This window comes from Arachis ipaensis, chromosome B8 (assembly GCF_059453495.1).
Source record: "Arachis ipaensis isolate K30076 ecotype BB chromosome B8, ASM5945349v1, whole genome shotgun sequence".
Lineage (NCBI taxonomy): Eukaryota > Viridiplantae > Streptophyta > Magnoliopsida > Fabales > Fabaceae > Arachis > Arachis ipaensis.
Window position 1 is genome coordinate 1,794,075 of NC_142443.1, and position 13,787 is coordinate 1,807,861.

The 13,787-nt window shown below is 35.9% G+C and overlaps 2 protein-coding genes across 6 annotated transcripts; one reads left to right on the plus strand and one right to left on the minus strand.

Moving 5' to 3' along the window:
• Positions 1 to 4,363, plus strand: HTH (Glucose-methanol-choline (GMC) oxidoreductase family protein). Its single transcript, XM_016316246.3, has 6 exons — positions 1 to 195; positions 653 to 1,031; positions 2,364 to 2,674; positions 2,918 to 3,303; positions 3,411 to 3,979; positions 4,066 to 4,363. Exons 1-6 carry the CDS (start codon positions 99 to 101, stop codon positions 4,118 to 4,120), a joined length of 1,797 nt encoding a protein of 598 aa, XP_016171732.1. The 5' UTR covers positions 1 to 98; the 3' UTR covers positions 4,121 to 4,363.
• Positions 4,364 to 4,446: 83 nt separating this feature from the next.
• On the minus strand, positions 4,447 to 8,528 carry LOC107613771 (receptor-like serine/threonine-protein kinase ALE2). 5 transcript variants are annotated; one of them, XM_088497157.1, is made up of 10 exons: positions 8,431 to 8,528; positions 7,897 to 7,992; positions 7,502 to 7,804; positions 7,295 to 7,402; positions 7,044 to 7,151; positions 6,549 to 6,920; positions 6,161 to 6,451; positions 5,643 to 6,035; positions 5,312 to 5,555; positions 4,447 to 5,206 (listed from the first exon to the last, which is right to left on the minus strand). In XM_088497157.1, exons 2-10 carry the CDS (start codon positions 7,973 to 7,975, stop codon positions 4,774 to 4,776), a joined length of 2,331 nt encoding a protein of 776 aa, XP_088353283.1. In that variant the 5' UTR covers positions 7,976 to 7,992; positions 8,431 to 8,528; the 3' UTR covers positions 4,447 to 4,773. The 5 variants fall into 5 exon arrangements, with proteins under 5 accessions (XP_088353283.1, XP_088353284.1, XP_088353281.1 ...); XM_088497158.1 differs by lacking the exon at positions 8,431 to 8,528 and adding an exon at positions 8,094 to 8,242; XM_088497155.1 differs by lacking the exon at positions 8,431 to 8,528 and adding an exon at positions 8,094 to 8,234 and having other exon boundaries at positions 5,643 to 6,038.
• Positions 8,529 to 13,787: the final 5,259 nt, after the last annotated feature.

Here is a 13,787-nt window from a genome sequence, read left to right on the forward strand (position 1 = left end):
TATATATAGTCACAGAAAACAAGGCCAACCAGAGAGAGACACATAGAGTTTGAAGAAGGAAGCAGAAAGTTGCATCGATCTTGAGCTTGAGAGGCTCAATGGCTTCACTACTACTTAGTGCTTCTGTCAGATCATTTTTCCTCTTCTTCTTCCTCCTTCCACTGTGTCTCTTCAACTTTCTACCTCTCTCTCAAGGTTCATAAACTAAATCCTTTTAATTTCTCACGTTCCATTCTTATTTTTATGATCTGATCTGATTTTCTAGATCACACACAGAAACATTATTCAATCTACATTTTTCTTTAATTTGTTCATGGTGATGCATATAATTCCTATAATCGTGTCTTTTTCTTCCATGTTTAACATGCAACACAACTCTTCTTCGATATTAATGGATAATTTAGATAAACGGTGAAAAACTCAGATGTAGTCGATTTTATGTAAAGTTGATAGCCATTAGATGATTTGACTGAGTTGACTAAATTTTCATCTAACGGGTATCAACTTCACGTAAAGTCGACTTTACCTGAATTTTCACCGTATTTTTTTATATATTTATTATTAGAATAAATGATAAAGGTAAGTTGAGATTTAAATCTCTTACGTTTATTTAAGCAGGCGAGTGAGCTGACTAGTCGATTAATTTGTACAGGTAACGATAAGGAATGGAACCATGGATATGAATTCATAAGGAAGGCGAGCTCATTCTCATCGTCGCCGGCGGAATCAAGCAGTAGCAGCAGCAGCAATGGCTACGATTACATAATAGTGGGGGGAGGAACGGCAGGGTGTCCTCTCGCAGCAACGCTATCGGAGAAGTTCAGTGTGTTGGTGTTGGAGAGAGGGGGAGTCCCTTTCACGAACCCTAATGTGTCGTTTCTTGAGAACTTCCACATCACACTGGCGGACACCTCACCAACCTCAGCATCCCAATGCTTCATCTCAACCGATGGTGTTCTGAATTCAAGGGCTAGGATTCTTGGTGGTGGTTCCTCCATTAATGCTGGCTTCTACACTCGAGCCAGTTCAAGGTATATGTAGTTATGTACCACTACTTTATTATTATTACATACAACCATAACACCTAATTTTTTCTTTCTAAGTCTTTTCATTTTTAGTTTAAACCGTTAATTTCTAATCATTTTAAGATGCTTTAATCAATTTGTACAATATCACTATTAATTATCTTTTAGAAAAAATATTTTGAAACATAGAGAATATTATTCGTAATTTCTTAGTGTGGGTTTAATTTGCGTTTTTATTTTCTCGTATTTTTCATTTTCAGAATTTTGTAGGAAAAAAATTATGGTTTTATTTTTTTTATAATGTTTTTAAGATAAAAATACTAAAAATGAAAGGTAAATCAAGCGCACCATTTTTCTCATTTATATTTTTTTAAATAGAGCATAATTATATTATATATGCATGGTGAAATAAAAGAATGGGAAATTTTCAAATAGAACAATATAATAAGTTGGTGGTCTTGATTACATACATAATCATGACTAAGATAATAAAGCGCTTGGTGTTTTGGGTTAATGTGGTTAATGTTTGTTATTACTTCAATTTTATATCTCTTTAATTTATTCAGTTGTCAAAATAGTTTGTGTTAAGGGATTTGAAATTAGGCATATGCACACAACTACAAAGGCAAATTTTTAATGAGAATTTAGATGTAAGTTGATGGTACTATTTATACACCGCTCACCTATAAAATAGAAGTAGTGTGACCATGTATATATGAAGAAATGCGTCTAGCATTAGCATGAAGAGACTTTTGGGGGACCCCTATGGCTATCAATTTACCTTCACAAAGTTAATTAAAAATTTATTGCTACACATGCATACGTAGTAGTAATACTCTCTCTGTTTCTATCAATTTTCATTTTCATCAATTAATGCTCTCTCTCTCTCTCTCTCTCTCTCTCTCTCTCTCTCTCTCTCTCTCTCTCTCTCTCTCTCTCTCTCTAAATATGTGGTCCTTCTTAATCCTAACTTTATTTATTCCATGGCACTACTCATAATCCATTTTTATCAAAGTGAGAATTTGGTCTTAATTCTAAGAATCAAACTCATCACATTCTTATATTAATGGCTAATGTTGTAATGCTTTGATTTCCGGTTGTATATGGTTTATCATGTGCATGTGAATCACAAGTAGGTAGGTACCAATCAATTAATTCACATATCTTTTTCTTTCTTCTGCTCTTTATAAAACTTTTTAAATGTATAAATGTGAATTTTAAATCTAGCTAAATTAGAAAGCTACCTAAAACAATTAATGCAGATGGAAATATGAACATAACAGAATGATCTCTTCTATCTCAAAGAAGGTCTTTAACATTTGAACAATAAAAATGCAGATTCATAGAGAAGGTGGGGTGGGATTCTAAGCTGGTAAATGAATCATATCCATGGGTTGAGAAGCAGATTGTTCATCGTCCAACATTTTCAGCTTGGCAGAGAGCAGCCAGAGACAGCCTCCTAGATGTTGGTGTCTCACCTTTCAATGGATTCACTTATGATCATAAATATGGAACCAAGGTTGGTGGCACAATCTTCGACAGATTCGGTCGCCGCCACACTGCCGCCGAACTTCTTGCTACCGGCAACCCTGATAAACTTACTGTTTTGGTATATGCCACTGTTCAAAAGATTGTTTTTGATACAAGAGGTGAGAAAATTGAAACCACATATGTCTAAATTGAATGGTGAAAGTTGATAGATAAAAAACGTTAGATGACAGTTTCGTCAAACATATCAAATCATCTAATAATTCTTGACTATTAACTTCACCTGAAGAGAACTGTCTCCCCACCAAATTGAAAGTTTGGCAATGCAGAAGTTTAGGCCTTTTACTAGTATAGTACCATTGTATATGACATGATTGAATGAAATGGCAATGATGTCCTTGTAGGAACAAGGCCTAAGGCTGTGGGGGTTATTTTCAAGGATGAAAAGGGGCAACAGCATCATGCAATTCTAAACAATGATGGGCAGAGTGAAGTGATTGTGTCTAGTGGTGCAATTGGGACTCCTCAAATGCTATTGCTCAGTGGAATTGGCCCAAAAGAAGATCTTCAGAAGTTGAACATCCCTGTTGTTCTTGACAACCATTTTGTTGGGAAGGGCATGGCTGATAACCCCATGAACACAATCTTTGTCCCTTCTAAGAGACCAGTTAAACAATCACTCATTGAAACTGTTGGTATCACCAATTTGGGTGTCTACATTGAAACTAGCTGTGGTTTTGGTCAATCCAATGACAGCATTCACTGCCATCATGGCATTGTCTCAGCCGAGGTAACTAATATATTCACTAAATCTACTTAATGCAGATACAAAATAATGCTAAGGAATATAATGTAAACACTATAAACAACATTTAACATGAAAAAAACTTAATACAGATTGGGCAACTCTCCACAATTCCCCCCAAACAAAGATCAATAGAAGCTGTTCAAGCTTACTTGAAGAGCAAGAAAGATATACCAGTTGAGGCATTCAGGGGAGGTTTCATTTTGTCAAAAGTTGCCAATCCTTGGTCAACAGGAGAGCTCAAGTTAGTTAACACCAATGTGGAGGACAACCCTTCTGTGACCTTCAACTACTTCAGCCACCCATATGATGTTCATCGCTGCGTCGAGGGGATTCGCTTGGCAACCAAGGTTGTCCAATCTCAGCACTTCACAAACTTTACCATGTGTGATAGACAGACAACAGAGAAACTGCTTAACCTCACTGTGAAGGCTAATGTCAACCTCATACCAAAACATGTCAATGACACACAGTCACTAGAGCAGTTTTGTAGAGACACTGTGATCACAATTTGGCACTACCATGGTGGCTGCCATGTAGGGAAGGTAGTCAATCCTGATTATAAGGTTCTTGGTGTTGATAGACTCCGCGTCGTCGACGGCTCAGTATTTCCAGAGTCACCAGGAACTAATCCTCAAGCTACTGTGATGATGATGGGAAGGTATGTACAATTCTATACATAGTGACCATAACACTTCACCTTTGTTTTTCATGTCAGTAATCTATTTTTATTTATGTTTGTAACAGGTACATGGGACTGAAGATTTTACAAGACAGGTTGGGGAAATTTGATGGTATATAAGTGTGTGCTTGTATGTGAAGATTGTGTCTATTAAAGTGAGAAAAAGAAAATTGTGTCATATGAAGATAAGAAGAGAAGTATTAGTTTTAGGACTGGAAATTAATGTATTTTGCTTGTAATTGACCAATTGTCAGTGAAGAGTGATTGTTAAATAATCAACGAAGTTTACTTTTTTTGAAGAAGAAAAACTTCTGTTTATGTACTTATGTTCATATATGTAATAGCCATCATTATTTATTTGCATGATAACTTGGTAAGTTCCAAAGACAGTGGAAAATGAAAAACTCTCTAAACTACTTTAACAATAACAACATAAGAAGAAAAAATTGACATAAAGAGCAACATGAATAGATTAATTCCATACAAGGATACAAGCTTCATTCATTTTGCTCCTGAAGTTTGAAACACCAACTTCCGAATATAACATAACAAACAATGAAATTGTCAATAGAATTTGCATTGAGGCTGTGACAAATTTAATGGGATCAAGGCCATATTTTAGTTAAAAAAATTCATGCTCACTGATAGTCCCTCTAGCAAGATTTCTCATTTTCTACCAGAGATGCATCTTCTTTTCCCTGATGCACTAAACATCTTCTATGTTGATGCATCTATCTGGCTCTTGACTAGCTTGATAGTCATTCAGGGAGTTCTTACACTGAAAAATCCACTCTCTCATCTGAACTTTTGGAAAACTTCCCTTGTACATCATCTTGAAAACTTGCCTGTATTGCATAGTCTGTCTCCTCAAACTCACTGCATACCAACTTCAAGGCCTGCACAACTTCACCCATGAAAGGGCGTTGAGTGACTTCTTCTTGCACACACATGGATGCAATGGCTGCAACTTTTAGTATGCTGTCAAGAGAAATGCTGTGCTTTATATCCGGGTCTATAATCATCTCCAAACCTTCTTTACTTGTGAGAAGCGGACGAACCCAAGCAACAAGGTATTCTTGACCAGGCGATCGCGACCAGTCCACAGGCTTTCTCCCGGTTAGGAGCTCTAGGAGGACTACTCCATAACTGTAAACATCACTTTTCACAAGAAGATGTCCTGTCATTGCATATTCAGGAGCTAGATACCTGCATAACAAGATGTCAATGAGCTGAAAAATCAGTTTCACCTTAAGGAAATTTAATGAAGATGATTATGTTATAACATCTTTGAATGTCACATATTAGTATTACCCAAATGTGCCCATAACATGTGTGGAAATGTGCTTGTTTCTCTCATCAAGTGCTGTTCTAGCCAATCCAAAATCTGATACCTTGGGTGTGAAGTCATGTTCCAACAAGATATTGCTGGACTTGAAGTCTCTATGTATGACACATGGATTTGAATCTTCATGCAGATAAGCCAATCCTCGAGCAGCGCCAAGCGCAATCTTCATCCGTGCATCCCAATCAAGTGGACCTGTTTCCTTGTCTGAACCTGTGAACAAATTGTGCATTCAAAGGTCAGTATCTGAGAAGAAATCATGGTTTGAGTTTCAAAATTGATGGACTATGATTTAATTACCATGTAAGTGGGATTCTACACTTCCATTAGGAACAAGCTCATAGACAAGGCAACGACTCTGTTTCTCAATGCATATACCTATCAATTTAACTAAATTTCTATGGTGCAGACGGCTAAGCATCTCAACTTCGGCCAAAAATTCGCGGCCGCCATGATGATCATCCCTTTTGAGAATTTTCACTGCAACATCCCTCCCATCTTGTAGGCCTCCTTTGTAAACAAGGCCAAAGCCACCTTCTCCTAATATTCTTGAAGAACTGAAGCTATTTGTTGCTTTCTCTATTTCATTCAAACTGAATATCTTAGCTGATCCTGCATATGCTATTGTTCCAGAATTGGTTGAGGTTGATCTAGAATTCACCATGTTCTCATAAGGCAATGACCTGGCAATGCCTGCTTTATTCATATTGCAAATTAGCATATTTTTTCAGCACTTAAAACTTCAAGGAGAAACATTTTACAAATGAAATAATAACCATTTTCTATACTTGTCTTTTGTTGAAAGTTCCATTACTTACCTGAATTTTTGAAAGAGGGTGCAATTATAACATCTGTAGCTTGTTCAGTTTCAAGGGCTGGACAGTGGCATTTCAATAGACAAAGCCAAGTAACTCCAATGAACAGAACAGAAGCTGCAAAACAGGACAACACGAGCATACCAACCGTTCTTTCGCCATTCCCTTCTTTTTTCTTCTTATTAGAGACATCAACTCCTAAAGGCTTTATTAAATTCCCATCATTACCAACAGCATCTGGGTCAACTATACCAGAAACATCAAAAGGACTTGAAGGTGGAGAAGGTGGAAGACCTGCATCATCATGTGTTATCCAAAGTATGAATGAAACTAAATATACAATATAAGTTTGATTTGTAGATAGCCAAGAAACTTGGAATCAAGGCATAACCTGGATAATGAACATAGAGCACTTCATAGGCACCAAAAAGGGAAGCATCAGTGAGAATTTCTTTGTGCCAGAATTTCTTGTATATCAAGAATGCTGTTGTATCATCAAACTTAACTCCTTGAGGTACCAAATTTAAGAGAACAGTGGTTTTCTCTAGTTGATGATTTGCTGCATTAGCTCCAACAATGCGAACCTGGTTGCGACTCAACAAAAGACTGGCTGCAATTTCCTCAGCTAGCTTGAAAACCAAAGGGAAGAACTTGTATATTGCAATGCTGATGTGGAGTTTAACTTGAAGTGGCCACACACAACCACAAGGAGATCCAGGAGGTGTATTTGTCAATGGCTCTGAGCAAGTCACCATCATGCAATCTAAAAGGAATAGGATCAATATAAAATCTTGTAAGTTTGTTTAAATTGTTGAAAATGAAGGAACTAGTAGTGTCAATGAGTAATGTAAATAGTTATAGTTCTGTAAAAGATTTAGAATAATACCCTTATTAGGTGGTGGAGGTGGAAGAACCAAAGCATATGCTGGTGGTGGAGTCTTTATCTTATTCAATGATGAACCTAGAGGTGAAATTCTTGGGGAGGGAGAGGGCACTGATAATGGACATGGACAAAGCATGTAACAAACATTGAGGTGGTGTGAGAACATATCTAATTTGCAATCAGGTTAGAAAAAATATCAGAACATAAAGCTAAAAAGAATGAACACAATGAGGGATTTACTTTATACTTTATACCATTCAAGTGTTCTGATAAAACTGATGGTGATGGTGATGGTGCAGGTGCAGCAGAATTCCAGCTTTTTGGTGAAAAGAAATGAGGCTGTGATTTGAAGACTGAAGTACCTACATTTTCAAGGAATTTCAGGGGAAAAAATTTAAGTAATTTTGGCATTTCAACATGAACAAATCTGAAAGAAAGTTGTGCAACAATTTTAGTCAAACCTTGATGAGTATGAGGATTGTTTGGGTAGGTTGGCTCAGGAGTTTGGTTTCTAAACTTTCTTTTGTAATTGTGGTGCTTATGATGTGATGATATTGGAGAATCCACATAACCATGAATCCACATCTTTGTAGGAGCTTTGGAGAATGACTTGGATGGTGAAACTGCAGTAGTTCCATGAACTCCATAAGATGCCTTGGAAGGAGGAAGTGCTATAGATGCAGGAACTCTAGAATATGATGACTCAGATGGTGGCAATGCAATACTTGAATGGCTTCTGACCCTTGAATGGTGCAGATTTGTTGCTACAGAAAAAGAATAAAGTTTAATCTTGAAGTTTTCATTGAAGATCATACATATATATATATATCCATTGTAAAACTAATTCAGAACAAACCTGCATATTGATGAAGCTGTGGAATACAGAGAACTAAATGTAGCTTGATTAACAGGAATAGTATCAGCTGTAACCCCATTTTGATTCTGAAGATCTCTGAGTTTTCAGGTACAGTCACAAGAAGAATAAAATTAAAGAGAGTTTGGTAGCAGAAGAAGCAGAAGCAAAATGTGGAAAGTCCTACAATTAAAGCATACCGACAATGCTAACCAAAGTAATAACTAATTATGCATTCTAGTCATGGAAGCATAAGGAGAAATGTTTCCTTCTCTTCAGGGATGAAGAGCCTCTATTATTTGTTCAAATTAATCACATGATAGACAAATTCTGAAAATGACAGTTCCCTGATTCTTCAGGAAACACTAATAACAAGATCAAATGAAAACAAAAAGTAGAAAATAGATTGGTGGGGTAATTGTAGAAGCATTGTAAATGGCATAAATTTTGGGCAATGTCACTAACATAATTCAACACAATTAAGACAATCACCATCATGGGATTCTATATCCTAGTTTGAAAACTAAAGATTGATACCTTACACTATAGTTTCTACATTTTAGACTATTTTTTAGGCTCATGTTTCAATGTCTTTCTCAGTAATCATGACATCATAGCTAGCTTAAGAATACTGAAAGTGGAATTCAGGTCCCACAAGTTGAAGAAGTGGCTAAATCTTTTGAACTTATGTCTTCTGTTGTCTGAGGTCTAAACCATTTGCAGTAATAGTATTCAATGTAATATGAAAAAATAATGAAGGCCATCATGCATTGCTGGACATTGTTCCAATTATTGTGACAATAAACTGAGTATGGATAAAAATTCAATTTCCAAAATCCAAACTGTATCAATGGTAGTTGGATGTTATATATCTCTTGTTACTGTACTAACTTCACCCAAACGTATTATGAATTTTGTGTAACTATTAATATGTAAAGAAAAAAAAAATCTCACATCAAAGAGTAAATACTTGAAAAAAAAGTCTTATAAATAAGATTTTATGTTTTTATTGAGAGATTTTGAAAAAATTATCACAAAAATTATTATAAGTTGAGAATAGTTAAACATCTCACTTTATATAATAAAAAATAACAATTCTAGTTTACATTCCTTCAATTTCATCCATGTAACTGATATCTAAGGTAGATTTTGGAACAATAATTTTTACGGTTCCGCTATGTTACCAACAGCATATCTGCCAACTTCTGCCAACTCTTATTTATAATTATGTTTCATGGAAGTGTGTTCGTGGATGTGTCTAATAAAAATATCTTTTTTATAACTGTGTTTAATAGAAGTGTCTTTATAGATATATTTTCTAGATGTGTCTCTTTATATATGTATTTAAAATATATTAATTATTAGACACATCCACGAACACACTTCCATGAAACACAAGTATAAATAAGAGTTGACAAAAGTTGGCAGATAATATGTTGGTACCCTATACTTTTCCTAATTTTTATTTGTTACTATGTATATTAAAACTTAAATGTTGAATTGTGCAATATTTGCATGGCCTCTTTAATTAGCACGTGTAACACCATAATATTTTTAGGTGTGGTCATCAATATATGAAATAATAAATTCGGATTTTTCTCTAGAAAAAAAAAAGTACATAGGAAAATGGATACAAGTGAATAAATACCCGGAAAATGTTGTTGTGAAATAAGGTATATATTAATCTAGGAAGCCAATGAAGGAACAAGAAATGGTGAGACACACATGGGTATGGTCCATTTCATGAAGTGTCCCCACTTAAGACAATGATCACAGGATTTGGTTAGTTCTTAGAGAATCCAGTGCCCTTCAGATTGACCTACCCCTCCATGAAAATAACATTGTTGACCATGTCCTAAAGCATGATCATTTAGAACAACTAAAAAGAAAAATAAAGAAAAAGAATAGATAATATATAGAATAAAATACAATAATTGATAGATATTTGAAATGTGTCGGTGAATTGGCTCATCTTTTTGGGTAGAGATAGAGATAGTTAGTGCTTTTTAGCTAATTGGTGATTAATCATCGTCAGGTTACTTTTTGGGTTCGAGTATAATTTTGAGTTTTTGTTTATGGGCCTTGAAGCCTCCTTTATTCACCAAAAAATGTTAGGATAATGCTACGGTGCGGAGGCAAATTTTTTTGCTCACCTGCTGAAATGTGGTGGAAGCAAAAGAAGGAAATATTATATTGGTCTTTACTTGGTTCGATAAATACTGTAGTATTATAGAATTGATATGAAATGTGGGCCAAGTTATGCTTAATTAATTAGTGTTAGTTTTGCATATAATATGATGATTAGTTATTTGGGTTTTTTTTTTTTTCTAAAACAGATCAATTTTTGGAAAGAAATAGACTGGCTTTAAGCCATGAAAGATAATTTTTCTTTTTCATTTTTAAACGTGACAATACATTTAATTTTGCAATTAACCCATGTTTTGAATGTTTGTGGATAATAGTGTGTTTTGAGAATATAATGTTTATAGCGTTAAACTATTATGTGTTTCTTTTACAGTTAAATTATTTAATTAAAAAATTATTATTAATAAAATTATTTATTTAAACTTAACTTTTCTACATTATAAATAATTTCAAATTTAAAAAATTTCAGATTTTAAATTTTTTAATTTTAAATTTTAAATTTATTTTTGCTACATTTTTTATTTCAAATTTTGTAATTTTACAATATATTAATGATTTTAAATTTTAAATTTGAGGCTTATTTGTTAATTTAAAAAATTACAAACTAACATCAACTTTGATAAATCCTAATCTATGTTGTAAAATTTTTCACCTGAAAAAAATTTTTCAAATATTTTTATTTTTAAATTTGTAAAATAACGTAAAAATAATAAAATGATAAAGTTATATTTTTCATTACTTTTATGTTTTTAATAAAATTTTTAAAATTAAAATAAAAATATTTTCATAAAATCAAACTAAATTACAAACTCTAATCCGTAAACCTTACGCCTTAAATCCTAAATTCTCAAAAACATACCCTAAACTCTAATTCTAAATCTAAAATGCATCAATCCTAAACCATAAACCTTAAATTACAAACCTTAAACACTCAATCTATAATAATAATAATCTCTTCATACACAACACAAATAGATACGGTGATATAAAATCTCCTTACCTAAGACCCCTGCTCAGAGTGAAGCTATTTAATCTATCCCCATTCCAGATGATAGACAGTGAGGAAGCAGTGACATAACGCATAATCAGATTGACTGTCAGACGAGGAAAGCCAAAACTCACAAGGGTTTGTTTCAGAAATCCCCAATTCACTCTATCGTACGCTTTCTCCAGATCAATCTTAAAAGGCCAAGTGCCTTTCTTTGACTTTGTATTCTTCATGAAATGGAGAACCTCTTGTGCTACAATGATATTGTTTGGGGTTCCTCTCCCCAGGATAAACCCTCCTTGAAGGGGCCCAACAATCTCTTTGAGATGGGGACGAAGTCTATTGACCAAGACCTTCGTTATAACTTTGTAAACCACATTACAGAGACTAACAGGTCGAAAATCCTTCATGGAAACCGGATTTTCTACCTTCGGAATAAGAACCACAAGAGTTTCCATTATCCTTGGATCCATATCCAAACCAGAGAACGCATGACGAACCATAATCCAAACATCAAAACCAACAATCTCCCAGTATTCTTTAAAGAAGAAAGCCTGAGACCCATTAGGGCCCGGTGCCTTAAAAGAATGCATACTGAAAATAGCCGACTTAACTTCTTCAAGATTAATTGGTGTTGTGAGGCTACAACAGGCTTCATCATTCAGTGAAGGCAGCGGCACATCACCAAGACAATCTAAGTCTACATCCTCCGACTGACAGAATAGAGGTTTATAAAAGGATTCAACTTCCCTTCTAAGGACATCCGGGTCCGTTTCCCACAACCCATCTTGAAGAAAGAGACCATGAATCTTATTATGCTTTCTCCGCACAAGAGTCTGGACATGAAAAAACTTGGTATTTCTATCCCCGAATTTTACCCACTGCTCTCTGGATTTCTGAAACCATAGAAGTTCCTCCTGCACAAGCGTGTTATTAAATTCCTCAATCAGCTGTTGTTCTTTTTGCCGCATAGACAAATCTTCCATTATTTCCAATCGCTTCTGAAGGAAATTAATCTGTCTCTCCAATTCGCATTTCCTAACGAAAATATTGCCGAACACTTTAGAATTAAACTCCAAAGAGTTCTTCTGCACTTCTGAAAGCTTGCCATGCATCTCTCTGTAGCCAACCTGCCATGACTGGTTCACAATATCTCTGTACCCCAGATGAGTTACCCAAGCCGCAATAAACCGAAAAGGTCTATTCTTTTTCGGTTGGGGATGACCCGTACAGCGCACTAGGATAGGACAATGATCAGACTGAATCCTATTTAAAATTTCTACATAAGCCTCTGGAAAGAGAGATAACCATCCACTGTTGATACAAACCCGGTCAAGTTTTTTCGTCACCTCAACACCATTTTTAACCCTTCTGTACCAAGAAAATCGTCTTCCAATAGTCTTCAAGTCAAACATATCACTATCCCCCTAGAGAGGCAGCAAGCCGATCTTCATGGCGACTTAAGAAGAGGCAACCCTTAGATTCATGAGAGAATAGTACTTCATTAAAATCACCAAGAACAATCCATGGCCCGCAGAAATACGAAAATTGAGTAACAAGATAATTCCATAGCAGAACTCTGGTATTAAACTGAGAACTACCATAGATACCACTGCACCTCCAAATCACATTATTTACTTGAACCTCAACTGTAACACACTGATCGAAAGCATCAACCCATTTGCAATGAACACCCAGCATTGCAGAAAGGAACCAGATACCCCCTTATGTCCTGACGCCTCCACTATACCAATAGGGTGATAACCAAGTATTTCCTAGAATAGTTTCAAGTGTTGAAAATGACAGTGAGTTTTAACCACAATAAAAATTACAGGTTTAAATTTTCTAACCAACTCTTTACAATTCACCCGGGCTAACTTATTAGAAGCACCCCTAATATTCCAAGCTATTATATATAAATTATCCATAATATAAAATATAAAAATATAAAACAAGGAAATCAAAGTGCTTCACCAACCTCAAACCGAGGCTTTCTCAGCGGAAGTGACTCCCGTGACCTTCATGTTTGTCGGATCTCCATGGAATATCTTCTTATTCCCGCCTACCGATGCAGCAACAGCCGACAACGCACCTTCCTTCTCCAATGGAACTGCCACGATAACACCCTCATTCACGGTTGCAAGAAGACATGACGATGTTTCCACCGCCGTGCCTCCACTCTTCTCAACTGGCGAGCTCTATAGGGACGCCGGCCTTAGTTATTTCCGGAGAGAGGAGCCGCAAGGCACTGGGGTGTGTCGGGTTAAGGAGATCGACGTCTCCCCAACACGAAAAGCGCTGCGTCCGACCTTGACTCGTGACCCGACCCTGGCGCGATAGGAGCTGGATCCATCTGTGTGAGAGAAGTGGATGGTGGGCCTGATTACTCTATCCGAATCGGTTCTGGACCTTGTTAGATTGCTTCTGGCCCAGCTTGGTTTTACATTTCCTCACAACTTGCTCCCAGCCTGGTTCATCATGCATGCAGGCCTCCTCAACGTTATTTTCTTCCAAATTATTAGCCTCCAAATCCTCTTGCAAACTCAGTGCAGGATTCTCGCCAGTAACGCCACCTACCACATCAGGTTCTACTCCATTTGAATTGTGGATTTTGGGCTCAGGATGTGGCACTGCCGTTGTACCGTCTCGGGACTTGGTGGCATCGGAATCAGCATTCTTTCTTTTCCTGGAGTCTCTACCCAAGTACTGTGCCATATCGTGACCATAACGTGCACAAGAATTACAAATTAAATTTAAACTT